This window comes from Bos indicus, chromosome 12 (assembly GCF_029378745.1).
Source record: "Bos indicus isolate NIAB-ARS_2022 breed Sahiwal x Tharparkar chromosome 12, NIAB-ARS_B.indTharparkar_mat_pri_1.0, whole genome shotgun sequence".
NCBI classification, from domain to species: Eukaryota; Metazoa; Chordata; class Mammalia; order Artiodactyla; family Bovidae; genus Bos; species Bos indicus.
In genome coordinates, this window is record NC_091771.1 from 12,297,394 (window position 1) to 12,319,305 (window position 21,912).

General features: G+C 39.2%; 1 protein-coding gene across 7 annotated transcripts in view; it reads left to right on the forward strand.

The window, feature by feature from the left end:
- Positions 1–19,325, forward strand: part of DGKH (diacylglycerol kinase eta) — a 218,368-nt gene extending 199,043 nt beyond the window's left edge. For all 7 annotated transcript variants that reach the window (XM_070800017.1, XM_070800019.1, XM_070800020.1 and 4 more), the window contains one exon: positions 4,340–19,325. In XM_070800017.1, the coding sequence (XP_070656118.1) occupies positions 4,340–4,429 (90 nt within the window). In that variant the 3' untranslated portion in view covers positions 4,430–19,325. The remainder of the gene's footprint in view (positions 1–4,339) is intronic.
- Positions 19,326–21,912: the final 2,587 nt, after the last annotated feature.

Below are 21,912 nucleotides of genomic sequence, written 5' to 3' on the forward strand. Positions count from 1 at the left end.
ATTTTTAGCCAGAAGAATAATAAAATAATAGATTAACTAATTACCTTAGTTGAAAGTCCCAAATCTGGAACATAGCAAAATATATAGAATATATAGTATTAGAGTAAAAATTGACTTCAGCACTTGGAATGAATACACCAAAAAGTAAATGTAGAAGACCATTACATGTAACATATTTGTGTAGCTTCTGATATCCTCAACAGGCAGCAATATTTATTGAATAGCTAGTGATGAATGGGCTTCCCTGGTGGCTCAGAGGGTAAAGAATCTGCCTGCAAAGCAGAAGACCCAGGTTTGATCCCTGGGTTGGGAAGATCCCCTGGAGAAGGAAATGGCAATGCACTCTAGTATTCTTGCCTGGAGAATCCCATGGAGAGAGGAGCCTGGCGGGCTACAGCTCATAGGGTTGCCAAGAGTCAGGCACAACTGAGCGACTAACACATACATATGTACATACTGATGAATATATTATTTTCTTCTCTAGGTAGCATCTGCCCTCTAGAAGCTTGCATTTCACTTGCCATGAATAAGCATACATTGAAGGAAAAAACTTTGTCTATATATAATATATGTATTATAAACATACACAAACATACATAAACATAACACATGCCCACAATGAGTGATAATATTTGCAGAACAAAAAAACAAAGCTCACATATAAAAGTTAAAGTTAGACTGATAGAACCCGGCTGGGAAAATCAATAAGAGTACAAAGGAGATGATGAAGAATTATGTTAGTAAAATTTTTATTTAGCATGAGACTTTTTTGTTTTTATTTTTAGGGCAAATGACATTCCTTCCCTTAAAACTTTGCTTTCAGAAATTTGTATTGACATAGTCAGTTTTAACTCTTTTGGTTCTAAAACAGAGTATAGGGCAATGGGAAGGGTAGTAATTTTACAGTCTTCAGTGGAACAAAACCAAGCCAGAAATGAGCTCACCTCGTTCTCTGTCATTGGAGCTTTAAGAGGGAGCAGACCCTTTAGAGGAAAGTCTCTGAATGTTGGTGAAGGGTTATCTACTCCCTAGGTAACCGTATCCATTTCCATGACTTCAGATACTGTGCATGGATATATTATTGGTTCACACAGTTCTACTTCTAGCCCTGACCTCGTTTGTAAAGTCTAGGATCGTATCACCAAGTCTGCTTGCCACTAGGCCACAACACAGACTATCAGTCTTAAAGTGTCCACAACCAAACTTTTGCAGTCCTGTCCTCCTCCTATTCTGCCCCTTCTCCTGTGGTCTGTTATCTTAGCAACTCAGGGACCTGAGCCAGAGAAACCCAGGGTCACATTTAGCACCTTCCTCTTCCTTATCCTTCCCCCGTGCCTCATTAGACCATCACAAAGTAGTTTGATTTTAATCTCCCTTTAGTTTTCTTTCTCCTTTCCACAACCCTTCCTCTTGCCTCTGTAAGGTCAGTAGCTTCCTCACTGGCCCACCCACTGTCACTCTTGCCCTCTCATCTATTATCATTGCAACTAGAGTGATGCTTTGTGTGTGTGTGTGTGTTAGTCGCTCAGTCTTGTCTGCCTCTTTGTAACCCCATGGACTGTAGCCCACCAGGCTCCTCTGTCTGTGGGATTCTCCAGGCAAGAATACTGGAGTGGGCTGCCATTCCCTTCTCCATCAGCTCTTTCCAACCCAGGGATTGAACTCAGGTCTCCCACACTGCAGGCGGATTCTTTACCATCTGAGCCACCAGGGAAGCCCAGAGTGATGCTTTAACAACATCAGGTATATCACTCATCTGCTTAAAACCTTTTGGTGGCTTCCCATTTCAATCCCAATAAAGACTCAGCATCTATGGGACACCCACAAAGTTCTGCCTATGTATTTAACCTGCTGTGGGGCCACTGACCCTTTGGGGATATACTCTTCCAATCTGGCCGTGCTTCATTGATTTAAAAATATGAAACTCTCACATCAGGGGTATAACCTCTGAAGGTGTGCTTCTTACCTACCTGCCACTTGGCTAGCTGTTGCTCAGATCTTGGCTCAACTGGAGGTAGCAATGTGACAGTCTAAAGGTGGGAAAGGGAAGATATTTCTAATGTGCTGTAACAGACAAACCGATTGCAGCAGTTTCTCTCCTGGAAGCCAGCAGAAAGCAGTGAGGGATACCAAAGAAAGTAGGGCTTCTCGGGTGGCACAGTGGTGAAGCATCCGCCTGCCAGGGCAGGAGACATGAGAGACTCGGGTTCCACCCCTGGATTGGGACGATCCCCTGAAACAGGAAATGACAACCCGCTCCAGTATTCTTTTCTGAAAAAATCCCATGGACAGAGGAGCCTGGTGGGCTGCAGTCCAGCAGGTCTCAAGAGTCAGACATGACTGAGCGACTGAGTGCACACACACACACACACCCCCCAAAGAAAGTGGTGAAGACACGGGGGGATTGTTTGGCTGGTGTTTTGTTTTCTCCATTTGGAAAGTTGTTTATGAGTGGGCCAAAGGATAACAGTGGCTACAAAGCATGCCTCTGCAAAGTTAAAGCTCTTCTTCCAAAGAAAGAAAAAGTCAACACTAATGAATATGATCTCATGGCATAGCTTTATCACAGCCTGATTCCTAGAAGACATGAATGTGTTGAACTCAAACTAAAGAAAATATAGCTAAGAAGTTAGTGTAACTCTAGGGAAAACATTCATCTCATGACTCCAAAAATAATTATGAGTAGAGTCTGCTTTTCTCAACGAAGCTTTTACTCTTGAGAATATAGTATGCCTATGGCCTAAGATAAAATATTTGATATTAAATATCTTTCTTAATCAGATAACTACATTATCACAAAATATAAAGAATACCTACCTATTCCACTCAAATCAAATGCATCTGCATTTCTATCTTCCTTTAAGGTTTGGCCTTGTTTTAAGTTTGCTGTTTTAGCACACACTCAGGAGTTGGATAGTTGATGTAAGACTAGTCTTGGATGACCTGGTGTCACATGAGCAGATTTTTTTCAGGATCAATCAGGATCAATATTGTTAAAAACATTACCCTGAAGTTATCTCAGGCTCAAAAAGAGCACTCACTTTGGAAAGATTATTTTCCGGAAAGATGCTGAATCCTCAGTAACATTGGTGCTATAGAATTCAGAGAGTTCATAAAGTATTTGGGGGAGATTGAGAGAACGTGTGTGTGTGTGTGTGTCTTCTCAGACAAATAATCTTGTGATACCTTATAATCCTACTTTTGAGACTGCTTTGAAAGTCATCTTTTACTTATTTTCAGATATTCCACACTCTGTTTTGTGAAGAAATTGACTTCACATACTGGCAAATACACTATGGCCATTAAGCTTTAAGAAGCGGTCGGGAGTAGAGATCTTCACCATCTGTTTTAGTTTTTCAGACAGTAACTATTATGTCTATCTTGAATGCATCTCCTTTATCCATGCAACAAGCATTCGTTTGCCAAGTGCCTGCTCTATGCTGCACACTCAGCAGTCACTATTCATTTCTGAAAACTGTTAGGTTGGCCGAAAAGATCATTTGGGTTTTTCCTATAACATTGATGGAAACATCCATACGATGTTATGGAAAAACCCAAATGAACTTTTTGGCCAACCCAATAAATCTTGGCTTCTTGGTTCTTTTCAGGAAGATGGGTCTTTAAAAAAAACAAGAATAGCCCCTCTGGGGCTGCACGGAAAAAAAAATAAATTAAAAAAACAAGAAGAGTTCTGAGGGAAAGGAGTCAAAAGTGTTTTGAGGAAAAACATCAACTCACATATACCTATGCTTATGTGATTTTTTTTTACACTTATAAAACATAAAAATTATTTAAATATTTCATTCACATCAAAGACTCTAAATGCAAGTACAAAAGGATTTACATTCCACATGTAGGTCATAGGTACTGGAGTCTTCCTTGAGGAGCAGGACTTATTTGTAAGTTTAATATTTTAGCAAGGAAATGTGTAGTTGTTTTAAGACTACAAAATTTATTTGAGTAAATTTTGTGGGTACCCTGGTGTCACATGTCACTTCTCTCAGAGATTCCAATAGGACCTGTGTTTTTGTAAATCAAAAAAGAAAAAGGAGAAAGTAATTTTGACAGTTGAAAAATTGACCTTGCGTGTAACCTGAGAATGTTACATTTAAGAGTGTGTAAGATGTGGGCTTTTTAATGGTTGGTAATTTTTTAATTTCAGGATTTTGGTTTTATAAACTTACTTTCCTGACTTTTCTTTGTAAATCATTGAATCTCAACTAAGATGAATGAGCTGAATGCTAACTACATTTTATTAGCTGGCTAAATATTTAACCATCAGTTTTCTCATATCAGTTAACTTCTTTCTTTCTTTTTACCTTTTTTTTTTTTTTTTTAGGACCTGGGGATACCGAAAGTGGGTCATGTGAAGCGAATTCTCCAGGGAATTAAAGAGCTTGAAAGGAGCACCCTCCAGCCTGAGGTGTAATCATACTGGTGCTATTCCTTGGAAGGAAGGTCCTCGCTACTTAATACAAAGTCCTTGGGAGCCACTGGCTGTTCTTGTACTTTTCTGCCTAGATGAGTAAGCACCACTAAGACACCTCTATGGCTTAATATTTGGCTACGGGTGAAAATTTTGATTTGAGGTATTAGAAAATATTTTTGTGCCAAAAAAATACATTCCACGAAGCCATTTTCTTATTGTGCAAACCTGACATGTTCAAATATGCTCATATTAGTAAAAAGGCAGGAGGAATCTGAGACAACGGCATTGTCCAAAAGGTGGAACTGTAGAATGTTTACTTTCCTTTAATCTGGTCAGATGAGGTTTTCTTATCGCACAACCACATAAAAATATGTGGCTGAAACTTACTGGGTTTCATTGTTAGAGGCATTGGCTTCTTCCCTCAAATCACTGGCTAGAAGACTAAGATGTCAGTTAAGTGATGTTTTGAATTGGTATCATTTCAGATTTCTAGCTCTCAGTGGTCAAAGGATATGGTTAAAATCCCTCAAACACTATGAATGAATGCAGATCTTAATGCACGATGTTGCTGCCTGAATTGTTTTTCTGTTTCTTGCATGTCACATTTAATATGTAACACTTAGCTTTAACGTCAGTTTTAATGGAATTTAATTTATTATTACCTAACGGAGGAGCCTGGTGGGCCGCAGTCCATGGGGTCGCGAAGAGTCGGACAGGACTGAGCGACTTCACTTTCACTTTTCACTTTCATGCATTGGAGAAGGACATGGCAACCCACTCCAGTGTTCTTGCCTGGAGAATCCCAGGGACGGGGGAGCCTGGTGGGCTGCCGTCTATGGGGTCGCACAGAGTCGGACACGACTGAAGCGACTCAGCAGCAGTAGCAGCAGCAAGTACCTTTTGGTTGGCTAAAGGCGCTTTTCTGTTCTTTGATGTGGAATTTTGCATATTATATATCTAAGAATCTGTGAACATGTGTCAGGGCCCCAATCAACAAATGATATATATCTTATGCAAGCCAATTTTATATCAGTCTGTCGTAAACAGCAGGCGTGCACATTAAGAAAATTCTCTGTATATTTTCATAAAATTATATGTTCTGTTGTCTTAAGAAAACTTAGTATAGCTCTCCAAACCAAAATTCCCATGCTGTTTTTCATTTCAATTTAATATTTATTTAATACTGTGTTTGCATCTATAATATAACAGACTGTTGACAACCAGGAATTTCCCCAGTGTCTCAAACTAGGATCAGTATACTGACTGGCCACCAGAGTCATCCATTTGCTAAAGAGACAATTGACAGAAACTTCCCAATGAAAGAGATTTAAATTTTCTCTTAAGGGCTTTCCATTATTATTATCTCACTTAATTCTTATATCCTGTTAGGCAGATATTATTTTACTTTTTATAAACCACTCTACTTCAATATAGTGCATGAGAAGTTAACATTTCTGTAATCAAAATCTTTGAAAGCCAAAGGCATACCTATCACAAAGTCAGAAAAATGTCCTCAAATAAATTTACTTTAGACATTATATACTAAAAAATTCATTATAGTATTTAAAAATCTTCTATATAAGAGAATTAAACAAGATACTGACCCAGTGGTGACAGTTCTCATAAAGTAGCCTTCTAGGTAGGTGCCCAAAAGATATACATATTCACATAAATATATAGACGCACATATATGTACACATACACGTGTACATTTATATGTATGTTCCTACTTGCATACGTGTAATCTAAAATATACTTTCATTGATATTTTCTAGACTTTTTTTGCCAAATGCTTAAAGAGAAATATTGATGGGAAAACATTTAAAATGAGCTATTGTCAGACATATAATTTAATTGTATCAAAAGGGTTTACATATTTGACACTTTATTTATGATTTGAGTATTTACTAGTAAAAGTCACAGTTTGGATATCTTAAAAATAAATGAACTCAGGCTCCTGACCGAATGTGTCTGACTATATATTTTACCTAAGTTGTGAATAAATGGGAAAATTTCCAGATTGTATCAGGTAGCTTAAAAGAGCCAAGAGCTACTCACTTAGTAATTTTAACATTATCCACACTTATGAAATCAAAAGTCATTTCCAGTTCCTTTTAGAGTCATCCACACTGGAAAGTGTCCTCAGTCACTTCCCTGTGAAATCAGGCAGTCCAGATTCTCTGAACTCTGCTTAGATCAGAGATCCTTGTCCACACACAAAAAAAGGAAAGGTAGAGAAAAGGAGGCAAGAAATCCTAGAAAAGAATGAATTAGTATAAAAAACCTTTATTGATTTTTCACTCTCCTCAAATTCTTCTTTGCCAATTGAAAAGATTCTCAAGTTATCACTTGTTCAGTTTAAGAGTAAGATGTTAATGACCGAATTTTTAATTTGATGTTGCTCTTTCACCCTCACCCTGGGGAAGGGAATGGCAGCCCACTCCAGTGTCCTTGCCTGGAGCATTCCATGGACCAAGGAGCCTGGTGGGGCTGTGGTCCATGGGGTCGCAAAAAAGTCAGACACGACTGAGTGACTAACACTTTTCAGTCTTGAGTAACATCTCTTATGTATGCCGAACCTCACTAAACAGAACCGTTAGCTAGAATTTTCCTGCACATGGCTTTTGGATGAGGGAAATTCTTTAAAAATGACAAGATTGATCTTTGGGGTTAAATAAGAGCACTTTTCACTATATGAGTCATCCGTGCATGGCTCTGTAGGACCCAGAGGACTTCACCCACACCTGCTTGTCAGGACAGTGCCCTCAGAGCCTCCGGAGGCCACGGTCCAGCCTCACAGAGGAACCAGCTTCTGTCGTAGAGGGGGTTACAGCAGGGATAGGAGGAGCTTTCCATGAGAGCTGATCAGAGCTCTGGGGAGTGCAGAGGGGCTCCGTGCCTGAGTCCACATATAAGCTGAGGTGAGAAGCTCAAGTCGGAGCCTGGCTTGGGGACTGTAATTGCAGACTTTCCTCCCCTCCAGACTCTCCTACACATGGGTAATCTCAGAGCACTGGAGGAGACTCACAGCCGACCTCCCAACACCCACTTCCTTTCATGTTCCCTCACTTTGCTCATTTTCCTGAGGAACAACTGACTTTTTAAGAAAGACAGGGACATGGTCAGGCCTGGATAAAATTTCCAAGTACTCATTTTCTCTCTTCCATTCGTCCTTCTACGTCACTTTCTGAGTTTCATTCTTACTGCCTGGCTTCCCATCTTTCAGGACTTCCCTGGTGGCTCAGATGGTAAAAGCATCTGCCTGCAATGCAGGAGACCCGGCTTCCATCCCTGGGTTGGAAAGATCCCCTGGAGAAGGAGACGGCAACCCACTCCAGTACTCTTGCCTGGAAAATCCCAGGACGGAGGAGCTTGGTGGGCTACAGTCCATGTGTTCACAAAGAGTCGGACACGACTGAGCAACTTCACTTTCACTTTCCCATCTTTCCACAGGCCCAGTCAGAGATGGTTACTCACATTCTCACTACCATGTACTACTCTTTCCTCTGCAATTATCCCACTGCAAAAGGGCTCCTTTTGTCTCACCCCACTTTTGCCCCTAGGCTTCCCTGGTGGTTCAGTTGTAAAGAATCTGCCTGCCAATGCAGAAATGCGTGCTAAGTCACTGCAGTCACGCCTGACTCTTCTCGACCCCATGTACTGGAGCCCACCAGGCTCCTCTGTCTATGGGATTCTCCAGGCAAGAACACTGGAGTGGGTTGCCATGCCCTCCTCCAGGGGATCTTCCCCACCCAGAGATCAAGCCCATATCTCTTGCAGCTCCTGCATTGCAGGCGGATTCTTTACCGCTAAACCACTGGGGACGTGGGTTCAATCCCTGGGTTGGGAAGATCCCCTGGAGGAGGAAATGGCAACCCTCCAGTATTCTTGCCTGGAGAATCTCACAGGCAGCAGAATCTGACAGGCTACGCAGTCCACGGGGTTGCAAAGAGTCAGATACCACTGAGTAACTGAGCATGAGCACCTTTGCCCCCTCATTGTGGGTCATCTAGCCAAGTGTTATTAGGAAGAAAACAATTTAAATTTAAATTTTATAGTTTGCATTTAATGGAAGGGAACTTACTCATCTAAATGAATTGATGGATTAGAGCATTTGGGGACCATGATGTAAATTCTCTGGTGAGAAGAGGTCCGTAAATGTCCAAGATCTATGCTGTCCTACATAGTAGCCACTAGCGCTATGTGGCTATTTAAAGTTAATTTAAGTAGAAATTTACTTTCTTAACTGTCCTAACCACATTTCAAGTGCTCGGTAACGAGAGTAGACAATTTAGATGTTGAATACTTCCGTCATTGCAAAAATTTTACTGGGTAACGTTGCGCTACAATCATTGCCACTCAAAATGTGGTCCATGGACCAGCGGCATCCTGTCACCTGGGAGCTTAGAGGAGTGCAGAATCTCAGTCCACTCCGTCCCTACTGAGTCAAAATCTTCCTAAGATTTGTGAGGTGATTAGTATTGGCCTAACTGGTTTTATCTCTTCTAGATGAGTGGGATCTGAGGTCTTCAGAGGTGCTTAGAATAGCTGACTCTCCAACCCACTCTTTCCTATCCCTTCTCCAGCTAATCTCAGAAATGAGCTGAAACTCATTCATCACCCATCACCAGTTTCCCTCTCAGTCCTTATTCCTAATTCAGGTTCTGGATGAGCCCTGCCTACCCAGTATATATTTTGGTAGCTAAGGTGGCACACAGATCCTGGCCAACACAGCTGACCTCACTCTAGGCCCTCACCCCACGTCTAAGTCACTAACAGTCTGCATTTGCTCATGTGACATTCTCATTTGTTCACAACTTAAACCACAGGGAACGTTTCAGAAGAATATGTACTGAGATAAGGAAAGACTGGGTCAGTCTCCAGCAACTTGTACTTTTCGCTTTCTCTTATCAGCAGACTATCCTATTGACATTGTTCATGCTTGAGGACACACAGCAGCACACACACATTAAATGAATCATTAGGCATGCAAAAAAAAAGGGGTGGGGGAGAGAGACCCAAAATGATTGCAAGTAAAGTGAATATGTCATTAAAGCCCTCGAGGCATATTTTGCTAGACTAAAATCTGGCTTTCTTATTATGCTACCTTATCTTGATTTTCAGGTAGTTAATAATTCTTTAAAATAGTGCCTGGAAAATAATAGATTCTTGACCCTCAAAATACAAATTATGTAATTCTATAATAAGATCTTTCCCAGTGACGTACAGTCAGTAAGCCTTTACTATTTACGTAATGATATAATTGACCAAAACATTACTGCCTAGAGATTCTTCAGCTAACTTTGAAGAATGATGAGATCACTGCTTGAGTCTCCATAGAAGTTATTTGTAACAGGAATGGAGGAAGGAAATACTCATGCAAAGCTATGACTTAAAAAATTAGAGCAGAAACTTCTCTACGCCAAGTCTAAAGTAAATGACCCGTTTGCCCAACAGAGTTGACAACATAGTGGACTTTTAATGTTGTACAGATGTGAATTCTTTAATGATACTGCTTCTCATTAAGCTCTAAAAACATTACATCTCTCAACCTTGACATCTACGGTCCCTCCTGCCGCCCCCTTCCAAAATGAACTTATCTTGAATGTTTCACATGCAGCTTGGACTGATGACCAAAGTGACAGTTCTTTAAGTCAGCTGAAAGAATGGGAAGTGCAGAGTCCTCAGTACTCATGTTGGTCAGTGGGATGGCTTCCCAAGTGTTTTCCAGAGCTTGGCTGCCACGTCTGTCCCCTCAGTGCCCCTCGCCCGATGCCAGGGGGCCCGGGGCTTGTTTCTGTCTGCTCCGGCATCTCCCCAGTGACTCCTGTATAGCAGTTTCTGTCTTAGATGGATAATATGTTGACTTTGCAATGGGATGCCTTCCTGAAGAAACAAGCAAAACTTTAGAAAGACAATGGTTGATTTTTATAATATGCAGAGCACTAATTTATATCTTTCTTATTGTTTTCTCTTTTATTTTCTCCAAGTTCTGTTGAGAGATATTTCCGTTAGAATGGAAAAAGCTATAAAGGTTTGTCATTACAGAGAACAGAGAGAGAAATGACAGCTGGGCTGTACCTATTTGTGTATTTCTTTCTGTTATTTTCAGGAGAAGCTTATCACAGTAACCAAGGCTGCGTTAAACTCAGTTACGATAGGGACTTCACCAAAGGTCCAGTGGTTAAGACTTGTGCTTCCAGTGCAGGGGGCACGGGTTCAATCCTTGGCCAGGGAACTAGGATCCTGCATGCTGCACAATGCAGCCAAAAGAAAAAAAAAAAAAAAAAACTCAGTAATGGTGTTTAGTAAAAACCCATATTACTAACATAGGTGAACAAGTTAATTCTTTTATGTAATTAAGATTCTATTTACATATATTTATATCTTCTCTCTTAATTTTGTATGCACTTCCAAGTTTTAGTTGGAAAAGTAGAAACCAAGCCACTACTTAAAAGTCATTTTAAAAAGCTCCACATAAAATATTTCATTTTAGCTACGAGTTACTCATTGTATAGGAATTTATGAATAGTCTGGATATTTCATAGAACTGCACTTCAAGAATAAATTAACCTAACCTAAAGGAACATATGGCAACTTTTTAAATGGAATAAAATGTTTCATACTCAGTTGATAAGGCTATTGAAGTAGGTTAATGAGGTTAGTTATACAAGCTAAAAAGGAAAACAAATATATTTTGTGGTCCTTACTGTTTGATTGCACTATTGTTTACCGCGGCTTAGCCATCTATTTCTCTATTCTAAGTATTAAGCTGATATGTAGCTATGAGATTTCTTACAGTTCTGGTAACTGGTAGCTAGTGCTGTGAAAGGTTTTGGTGTTGTGATATTCCCAGTTTTGTGAGTTATATATTGTGTATTGAAGATGACTAATAAATTGGAGTAATATATTTATCTAGAGCTGGGAAAATATTTTCAAACCTTCAAGTAAGTTGTATCAAATTTTTTCTTTCTCTGAAGTGAGATAAAAGTCTCACTTTTATGTTAAAATGTCTATTTATACAACAGGTCTCTCCTTTTACTGGTTTTATTAATTTTCATATTAAAATTTTTCTTATCTTTTTATACCAAAATAATGATCACGCTGGTGATTCAGACTTCCAAGATGTATTTTAGTTTGCAGGGCTTTTGGCAGACAAAATATTTAATAACAAAGCAGCTTTGTACATTTTGTGGCTTTGGGGGCAAGAATTTTGTCTTTGAAACTCTATGTGAGGCAGTGCTGATATCAGCAAAGTCAGTGATAGACAGTATTATTCATAATCATCAGCAGAAGGTTTTACAAGTTGTGTAAATCAGAGTGCACTTATTTATTATACCATGAAATTTAATCTTTATACCAAATGCATATTCTAGCTCTTTTCCTTGTTACTGCTGTTGCTTAGAGTGTAATAGCTCTGTTCCTGATTGACTTATGTACTTGAAGTACTCATTTCTGCCAAACAGATGCCCAGTTTTTTTTTCCTTGTAAAAAATGGTATTATTTACCTTCCTAGACAATGGAAAAGTCATAGGGACTTTGTTTAAAAAAAATCATTTTCATGTTTAAAATAAATAAGGCATAAAATAAAAAAGGCATAAATCAAAAAATGAAATCATCAAGGTTAAGAATTTAATATAGCAAAGGGATTCGTCATGCTGTATTTGCCCAATATACATTTTATCTTCAAGTCAGAACATCTTTTCTGTAGTTAATCTTCAACTTTTGTTGTAAAAGAGAGCTCAGTGATTATACTGCCAGTATAACATTTGAGGGCTTCCCCAGTGGCTCAGTGGTAAAGAATCCACCTGCAATGCAGGAGATGCGGGAGATGCAGGTTCGATCCCTGGGTCAGGAAGATCCCCTGGAGGAGGGCATGGCACCCCACTCCAGTATTCTTGCCCGGAGCATCCCACGGACAGAGGAGCCTGGCAGGCTACAGTCCATGTCCGTGGAGTCACAAAGAGTCGGACACGACTGAAGTGACTGAGCGCACAGACACGAGTGCCATTTGAATGAACATTCAGAATCTTGAACCCTCCAAATTTCACACACTTCCAGCTCTTGGTTTCAAAGTGTATGTTTTTAACGGGTTTGCATTTGACTCTGGGCTGCTTCAGTCAGAGTACCCCTAAGCGATTATGGTTTGCTAGTTTGTTTCTGTCAATTAAGTCAGTGAGATTCTAACTGAGTCTTGAACTATTTCTGTTTTTGAAATATTCTCTATTCAACTTTTTAAAAACCAAAAATCTGAAACATAGTAGCACAACAGCATACTACACAGAATAAAAATCACATTTTCAAGGAAAAATGTCACATATTAAAGCCCTAAACTCAATTGCCATATTGCTTTACAGTATAAGCAGTAGATGAATTGTAAACTGTTTAAGAAATGTAGAAAATTAAGAATTAATTTAATTCAAAAGAGTTTTATTATACTGTTGCCCAATCAATTATTGATGGCAGGAAAGAAGAAAACATATCAGAAACATTCTATGAAAATTAAAGGATAAAGGAGCTTGGTAATTTGGGAGAGTTTTGGAAATGAAGAGTGTGAATGTAGATCTCTTTCAGCTTATTTTATAGAAATGCAAAGCAGGTGTGAGATATATGGTGGGCACAAAACAAGAACATAAAAATGTCACACTGGTGAAGTTTGGATTGTATCTTTACTCTTTTCAAAATAACCAGTGAGTTTAAGGAGCCCATTCTACTGTTGAAGCTTGGAAGTTGGTTAAACAGATACTGGTTGGCCAGAAAGCTCATTTGGGTTTTTCCATAACATTTTATAGCTACGATATGGTTTGGATGACCTGATCATTTGTGTGCATTACATGAGGCAAGATAAACCATAATATATATACAGACTTCCTAGACAATAATCCCTGGACTTCCCTGGTGACTCAGACAGTAAAGCGTCTGCTATAATGAGGGAGACCGGGGTTCGATCCCTGGGTTGGGAAGATCCCCTGGAGAAGGAAATGGCAGTCCACTCCAGTACTCTTGCCTGGAAACTCCCATGGACAGAGGAGCCTGGTAGGCTACAGTCCATGGGGTCTCAAAGAGTCGGACACGACTGAGCGACTTCACTTTTTTCACGTTCGTGAATGATAGAGAACTGGTCAGTAGGGCTTAGCAACTTCCCAAAGAAGAGCTCTGGTAAAGGTAGATCAGACCAGACCACACGGAGTAAAGAGGTGTTTATGAACCTTCCCAGCCTTGAAATTTGTTAGAAGGATGGATTTTTCTTTCGTTTGAAACAGCAACAAAGTATTCAAATTTACAGTATTCCTAGTAGCTGAATCCTGTGAGTCTAGAGGTGGGAATAGGGTTGGGTTCATTGGATTCCGCAACTGACTTTGGCCCTGGCTCCCTTTGTCCTTTCTACGAGCTCTATGTTTCGGTCCTTTGGTTTCCCTAGTTAGAAATGGCCCACGATATTATCAGGGAACTATGTAAGTGTGAGTTGTACTTAAACATACCTCTTTTCCCGCTGTCGTTTAGATATAAAGGATCCCAGACTATAGCATGAAAATTAAAAGTCCGAGTTAGTATCCTTCAGTGTTTATTTTAAAAATGAGAGTGAAGTCACATTAGCACTATCTTGCTCAGAGTAGGTTATAGGTATTTTCATCTATGTAGTATAGATTTATCTTTTCATCTTAGGATAGGCTAAAAACTTCTAAAATCTTCAGAAATTTAGAGTAATTTTTTTACACTCACCCCAGACAAACATTTTATAAATATATACATAATGTATATTATATAATATAGCTGAGTTCTGTGATTCTGTTATATATATATAACTAAGAACTACACATCTTTTCATAGCTTAAATCCCCAAAGAGGAAATGTCTCTTTAAATCAGCATTGAAAAAAAGGAACACCGGATGTTTAACTCTGTGATGTCATTTACCCAGTGAATTCTGAATGGTTTCCTTGCTATTTATTAAATTTTTAATATAAATTTATTTTAATTGGAGGCTAATTACTTTACAATATTGTATTGGTTTTGGCATACATCAACATGAATCCACCATGGGTGTATACATGTTCCCCATCCTGAACCCCCTACCCACTTCCCTCCCCATACCATCCCTCTGGGTCATCCCAGTGCACCAGCCCTGAACATCCTGTATCATCTGAAGCATGCATCACTGTCTTCTCTAGCTATGGAGTGGTACTCTCTCTTGCAAAGTACCTTTAAAACTTCCGGTAAAGAAATTAAGCTAGAGATTGTCTTACTCATTACCATAATTAAAACCTGAGTACAATTAAAGAAATTAGAATAACCCAGTTAAAATTATCAAATGTAGATGAGGGTAAATGAATATTGACTTTATTTTCCCCTGACCCTTGAATTCAGTCACTATCTGACCACTTGACTCAAAAAGTTCTTTGCTAAATCTGCTATTTATAACAGTATAATATGATACATTGGCACTCCTGTGGCATCCCTTTCCCCTAAAAATGTTGGGATTTTAAGAGGCTGTAAGCTGCATGACATCAAGGAAAAGACTGAATCAGAACTCATTTACCTGTGTTTTGATCTGTCTTAATGGCTTCTCTGGCGGCTCAGTGGTGAAGAACCCACCTGCCATTGTAGGAGATGCAGATTCAATCCCTGGGTCAGGAAGATCCCCTGGAGAAGGAAATGGCAACCCACTCTAGTATTCTTGCCTGGGAAATACCATGAACAGAGGAGCCTTGTGGGCTACAGTCCATGGGGTCACAAAGAGTTGGACACAACTTAGAGACTCAACAACAACAATGGGACAACTTAGCTTTCGTAATAACAGATCTCTAAATGATGATTCCAGAACGGTTTGGTACAGTGATGGGAATAAGTTATTTTTCTGGGAATTTGCTTCCCACAGTGACCTGATATACAGTTGATCTTAGTATAACTTAATTATAATTTTAATTAGAACCTTCCCTGTTTACAGATTTCTGTTGTGCAGCTATTTTTTTATATACATAATGATGAGGATGAAAGCATTGCAAACTCGAGCAGGTCTTTTGTTTCCTCGCCTCCTTTTACTTGAAAAGATTTTAGAAAGCTTTTGAGAGGTGACACAGTTCTCATAGCAACATTATGTGATCATGTTTTTCTGCCAAGAAACTCCTAAGCTAAAATGTGGAACAAAACACAAGCTTAACCTAATCTTGGTTTTGAATTGTGTAAGCCAAAGCATTTTCTATATCAAAAAAAATTTTTTTTAGTACTTATACAGTTGCATATTTCATTTTTTGTCCATCTCAAAAACTGAATTGGCATTTTGTGTTCTATTTCTAATTAGTTGCGGTAAAGCAAAGTGACAATTCCATTCAGGCCTTTATCAGAACAAACCTTCATTATTCTTCTATGGTTTTGCTATGGTTTTTCAGTAACCAGTTTTCCCGCCTCATTCTCCCCTACCACTCATCCATCTTCCACATGACTGACAGAGTGGTCTTTTTAAAACACAAATTTCTTTTGTCATGATTCAGCTGAAAAAAATCTTAACTAGACTCTCCTTCTTTACAGCACAGCACCCCAACTCCTTAGTGTGATGGATAAGGATCTCCATGACCTCGTCCCACCTTTTTTAGCATCCTCACCTACTGTTTCCACTAGAGACCTTTTGTAACCCAGGAATTTGGAGCTACTCACAGTTCAGTGCTTTGGCATAATCACTTGCTGGAGATTAACTCATTTGAGATTCAGTTCAGATTTTACCTTCTGGGACACTCTGCCTAACTACCCAGAAGGTTAAGTATTTCATCCATGCTCCATAGTCTCTTGAAATTTATTCTATAAAATCATTTCAATAATTATTGAATATGTATGAATATATGAAAGAAAAGTGAAAGTGTTAGTCACTCATTCGTGTCCGACTGTTTGCGAGCCCATGGATTGTAGCCCATGAGGCTCCTCTGTCTGTGGAATTCTCCAGGCAAGAATAATGGAGTGGGTAGCCATGTTCTTCTCCAGGGGCTCTTTCCAACCCAGGGATTGAACTTGGGTCTCCCACATTGAAGGCAGATTCTTTACTGTCTGAGCCATCCGGGATGCCCCCATATGTAAGATATATATATATATATATCTCACATTTCAGCAATTCAATGTATATATCTGCTTGTCAACAACTGGATTTCTCTATCTTCGTAGTTTCAGTATCTAGCGAGCCCATGGTAGGATTTTAGTAAATGTTTTTGAAATGGTGAAGATATTATAGAGCCCAGACTTCTCTGTATTTTTGCACTTCCATAAATGAACGTATAAACTTTCCTGACAGTCCACAAGAGGTGGGTGTGTGTTCAGAAGCATGCAGGAATTTGGGGGAAAAAATTTAAAAAAAAAAAAGGAATTTTGGGAGAATCAACAGAAGAGAAACAGCAGGAAAGAACAGTTGATTAATGAAGAATAATCGTTAGCTACTCATGAGAAATATTTACCAAATTTGAATTCTTGTTTCTAAAGTTGAGGCTTAGAAAATTTTCTTGTAATTGCAGAATTCTTATTTGTAATTCGTAAATATGCCTTAAAGATGATCTTCCTCATTGGCAGATGTTCTGTATTCAGTGTATACAGTCTACATAGATACGTACACTAATGACCTACACAAAATAATGACACTTGAGAAAGAATAGAAAAAAATGAAGGTAAAATTTTCTGAAAAATAGATTTCAACCAGAGATGGAGAATGATTTGTGCAGTTTCAGGTCATTTTTCAGGTCATTTATAGTTAATGATTATTTCATTTTTTATTATGTAAATGTAAGAAGGCTTCTTTGCCACTGTTGGTGACTCAGATGGTAAAGAATCTGCCTGCAGTGTGGGAGGCCTGGGTTTGATCCCGGGATCCAGAAGATTCCCCTGGAGAAGGTAATGGCTACCCACTCCAGTATTCTGGCCTGGAGAATTCCATGGACCGAGGAGCCTGGCGGGCTACAGTCCATGGGGTTGCAAAGAGTCAGACATGACTGAGCGACTGACACACACAGATAGACCATAAAGACTAAAAACTATTACCTAAGGGACTGTTTTTATTTTGTGATTCTATAAAGCCTTTCTACCATGTCTCCAAATTATGATAAAGATTGACACAAAAAGTCCTTTAAAGTCAATTTTTAAAATGAAACAAGTCCCCAATTTGCATATAATTAAATTAAATCACCTGTTACTTCACTCAGTAGGATTTTTTCTACCTGCTCTACATTTGACCTTTGATTAATGCTGGGGATGCAAATAAAATAAGACCGCTCTTATCTAATAGAGTTCAAGTTCATGGTCATGATTATTTTTCTAGTCTGTTTAAGAAATTGGGAGGACATGTTTTTAAGGCAAATACTACTTCTCAGGGTTTTCCAGAAAAGTCATCACCTTCCACCCAAAAAACTAACAAGTTCTGTGTCATAAAGGACTAATCTCATTTTATGTCCACAATTCTTGTATTTTCAGGTCAACTGCAAATAATTTTTGACCATCAGTCGTCAAGTACATCTTTCACCAATTCTATAAAACCCCATTTCCACAACCATAGGTGCTATACATGATTCAAATGACTAATGAGTTTATAGAACACAAATTCAACTTTAAGTCTATTTTAGGAAGGCATATATCCTTATTAATGACAGTTACTCCAAAATATATGAAATATCCATTGGGAATTCACAGTAAAAGGAAAAAGTTATAAAACAATGCTTTGCAATGTACTTCAAAGGCTCCATTTGTAGTTATGGGTTGATGTTTCCACCACTTTTATTTTTAATGGGGAGAAAGGAGTCATAATATTAACAGCTAGCATACTTATCTAAGCATATGGTAAATCCACTATTAGTATTTATGTGCCGCAATGCACTGATACATAGATGAACTATTTGAGTTGCAAAAAATTAACTTCTCTGAATATTTATTAATGGTTAGACAATTGGATTCCTTTATAAGAAGGAAAAGATATTGTAAGTATGGAAAAAACCTTACTTGAATGTATACTTACATTTTGATAGGCATATTTTGAAGTCACCACTTCCCATCAGTATAAAATATCAACCATTTCTATGTTCTCTAGCAAAAAGAAATTCGTAGTTGGATAGAACTTTGCTCTGTTCCGTGTTGTGAAAGACCCACAAACAAAGGAGGCTCAGAAGACTGGACGCTTGACCGTTACGCTCAGTAGCATCATTCTACCTTTCAATAAAGAGAATTAGCAATGATTTGCCTCTTATTTATCATCACAGTGAATATCTAACAGCATAGTTCCTTTTGTCCCTTGCATTGCAGAAGATAGTTGTACTCTAGCCTTTGCCATATTACTTATAGCTAATAATTTACTACATTTTTGTAGTCTGTTTTGAAACTTTGATCTGAAAGATGGAGATCCTATCTATTTATTATACAGTGGGCTCTGTTTGCTGCAGAAAAGAGTGAAACTTTAAACTGCTTAGCACACTTGCCAGTGAAATATACCTGAGAGAGCAGAGGTCATAACTTTAGCTCTAATAACTTTTAATAATGGTAAGAAAACGTGAGTTTTGTTTGTTTACATGCTGTTTACAATGGCATAATTTTTAAAATATATACAACAATTGAGATATTTATTGCATACTATTTTAAAGATGTTTTATGTGTTTTCACCTTTGGAATATATTGTTACAGTTCCTTATACTGATAATTTGGGTGGCTTTGTTAATGTAGCTAGTAATTTTTATGACTACTAAGTGACCAGGTTTCTGTGCCTTTTATTGTGGGATGCATGATTATGTATTTATTGTATGGAAGTCACTGATGCGTGTATTTTTGTACCTTGCCGAGAGTAATGGTTGATCTTGATGTATCTGATGATGAGAGATGCCTTTCCCAAAGGGCACTGCCTTGAGATTGTCCTTCTCAAATAAAAAGATTGCATTTGGACAGTGTGTGAAGTCTCCATTTTTTTTCTGGTTGGAATCTTTTTTTTTTTTTAATTAAATATTTTCTGTTGAGATAATTGTGGAGTCTAATATAGTCATAAGAAAATAACAGAGAGAGAGATCCTGTGTACCCTCTGCACATTTCCCCCTGGTGATGACATCTTGCAAACATATATCACAACCAGGATATTGACACTGACATAGTCAAGACAGAAATGTTCTCTCATCACAAGGACCCACAACAAAGATCCCCTTGTTTTGCCACATCTATTTCCCTCCCACCTCCACCCCATCCTTAATCCTGAGAAACCATTAATCTACTTCTACTTTTATAATCTTAGCATTTCAAGAGCATTATATTAGTGGAGTCATATAGTATGTGACTTCCTTTTTTAACTCAGTCTGGTTTTCTGAGATTCATCCAGTTGTTGCATATATCAATAGTCATCAGTAGTCTGTTTCTTTTTATTGCTGAGTAATACTCCATTCAGTGGGGGGATTCATGGTAAACGTTTATTTGGTTTATCCTTATAGTAAAGAGTCATTGCAGTTTACTGATAAACACTTGTTAAGAACCAAGTAGCTGTTTCCAGTGGGAACAATCTATGAATAGTCCTGTCTAGTGAGAAAGAAAGGCTATTGTAGCACAGACTGTTATGTGCAGTCATAAAAGTCTGCAACCATGTACAGCAAGTCCCCTGCAAAAGGAATGAGTTCCATTCCAAGAACACCGTAAGTTAGCCTAGGTACCTAATGAACACGATTGGCTGTCTAGAACTGTACTGTAATAGCTTTATAATACTTTTCACCCGAATAATACATGAAAGCAAGCAAAACATTTTATCATAGTACCAGCGCCAGCTACGTCACTGCTGCTTTTACGCTTACTTCCGGACATCTTGGGTTTGAAATAAAGATACTGTACTCTCTACAATGCTGTACAGCAAAGTACACAAACGCACAACCACTTGTAGAGGGTCCACCCACGTGATAATGTGAGTTAGACACGACCTAACTCATGTGACTGGACATATGAACACGTGTTCACATCTTTGAAGTTTGCATCTTGAAGGGCCGTATGTAGGGGACTTACTGTATGTGGGGAGCACAGAGGGACAGAGGATGAGAGGAGGTTTAGGGGTGCCTTCCTGGATCAGTGACCTTGAGTCTTCAAGCAGTTAGCCAGGCAAAGTACGGGTGTGTGATGTAGGGCTGACAGTGCAGCCTGGTGCTGCAGAAGCGTAAACGGAGTACAGCGGAGACGGAAACTGAGCTGGTGACGGCCGGACCACCTGATCAGATCTGACCACGTGATCAGGTCTGACCTCCGTGGGTGGAGTAGACCTGCAGAGGACTAAAGACAGGACGATTAGCTAGAGATTGAAGCAATGGATGATGAGGGACTTCTTTAGGGCAGTTTTAGTGGAAATGGAAAGGAGGGAACAGATCTGAGAAATACTGAGATGAAAACGGCTTGCGCTTGGAGACTGGCAGTGGATAAGCAAGGAGAAGAGAAGACTCGGATTTCTACCAACTGAAAAGGAAAGTACCTAGGTCAACTTCTTACTCGGGCATCACAGGGTAAGACGACCATAGGATTTCCATAAGGTACATGACAGTGTCCGGGAGAGAGATGGGAAGGAAATACAGATCTGGGAGCCTCATGAGGTGGGTTGAAGCCATTAGAAAGATGAAGTCCTGAAAGATCCCCAAGGACTCAGAAGAGGCGTCCACAGAGCTAGGACTCCGAGGAAGTTGGAGTTCTTCCTCCAACTTTGAGGAAGACCTCCGAGGAAGGGGTGCTGTACAGATGGTGCCTCTGGGAGATGGGTGTGATGAAGCCGATTCCGGGCTGGAGAACGGGACCAACTACACTTCGGAGGTGAGAACTGGTCCCAGGCCATGCTGGCAACAAGGGTGAAGAAAGGAGGAAGAGTAAGCCTCTTTGCCTCCTACTTGCCTTCCTGTGCCCCACATTGGCAGAGTGGGCAGGAAACCAGCTGGCAAGGGAGCAGAGCATTCGTATTGCGAGAGCCTCAACCCCAGCATCACAGCAGACAGTGTGTATATGGGAGCTGAGAGGTCAGTGGCTTCTTAGTCGCACACAGCACTTTTCTTTAAGAACAGTGGAAAGTGGGGCAAGATGTTGCCCCCAGAGAAACAGCTGAGGGACCAGAGGATTCTTAGTTTGAAAAAGAGAAAATTTCGGGTTGAGGAAATGGGGTAGAGGTGGGAGGAGATGAAGTTGGACCTAAAGTTGATTAAGATATTTGAGAGACAATCACAGGGAGTTTGGCTTGCATTAATTCTTAATATTTTATTAAATTATTTATCTTTTATTTATCCATCTTTAATAAATTATTAAATCATTAATTTAAAATTTTTCATATCTTTATACAATGTTAAAGGTTATATTCCATTTACAGTTATTTCAAAATATTGTCTATATCCCCATGTTGTACAATACATCCCCGTAGCCTGTCTTCTAACCAATAGTTTGTACCTCCTACTGCCCCACCCCTATATTGCCTCCTCTCTCTCCCCATTGGTAACCACTGGGTCACTCTCTATATCTGTGAGTCTTCTTC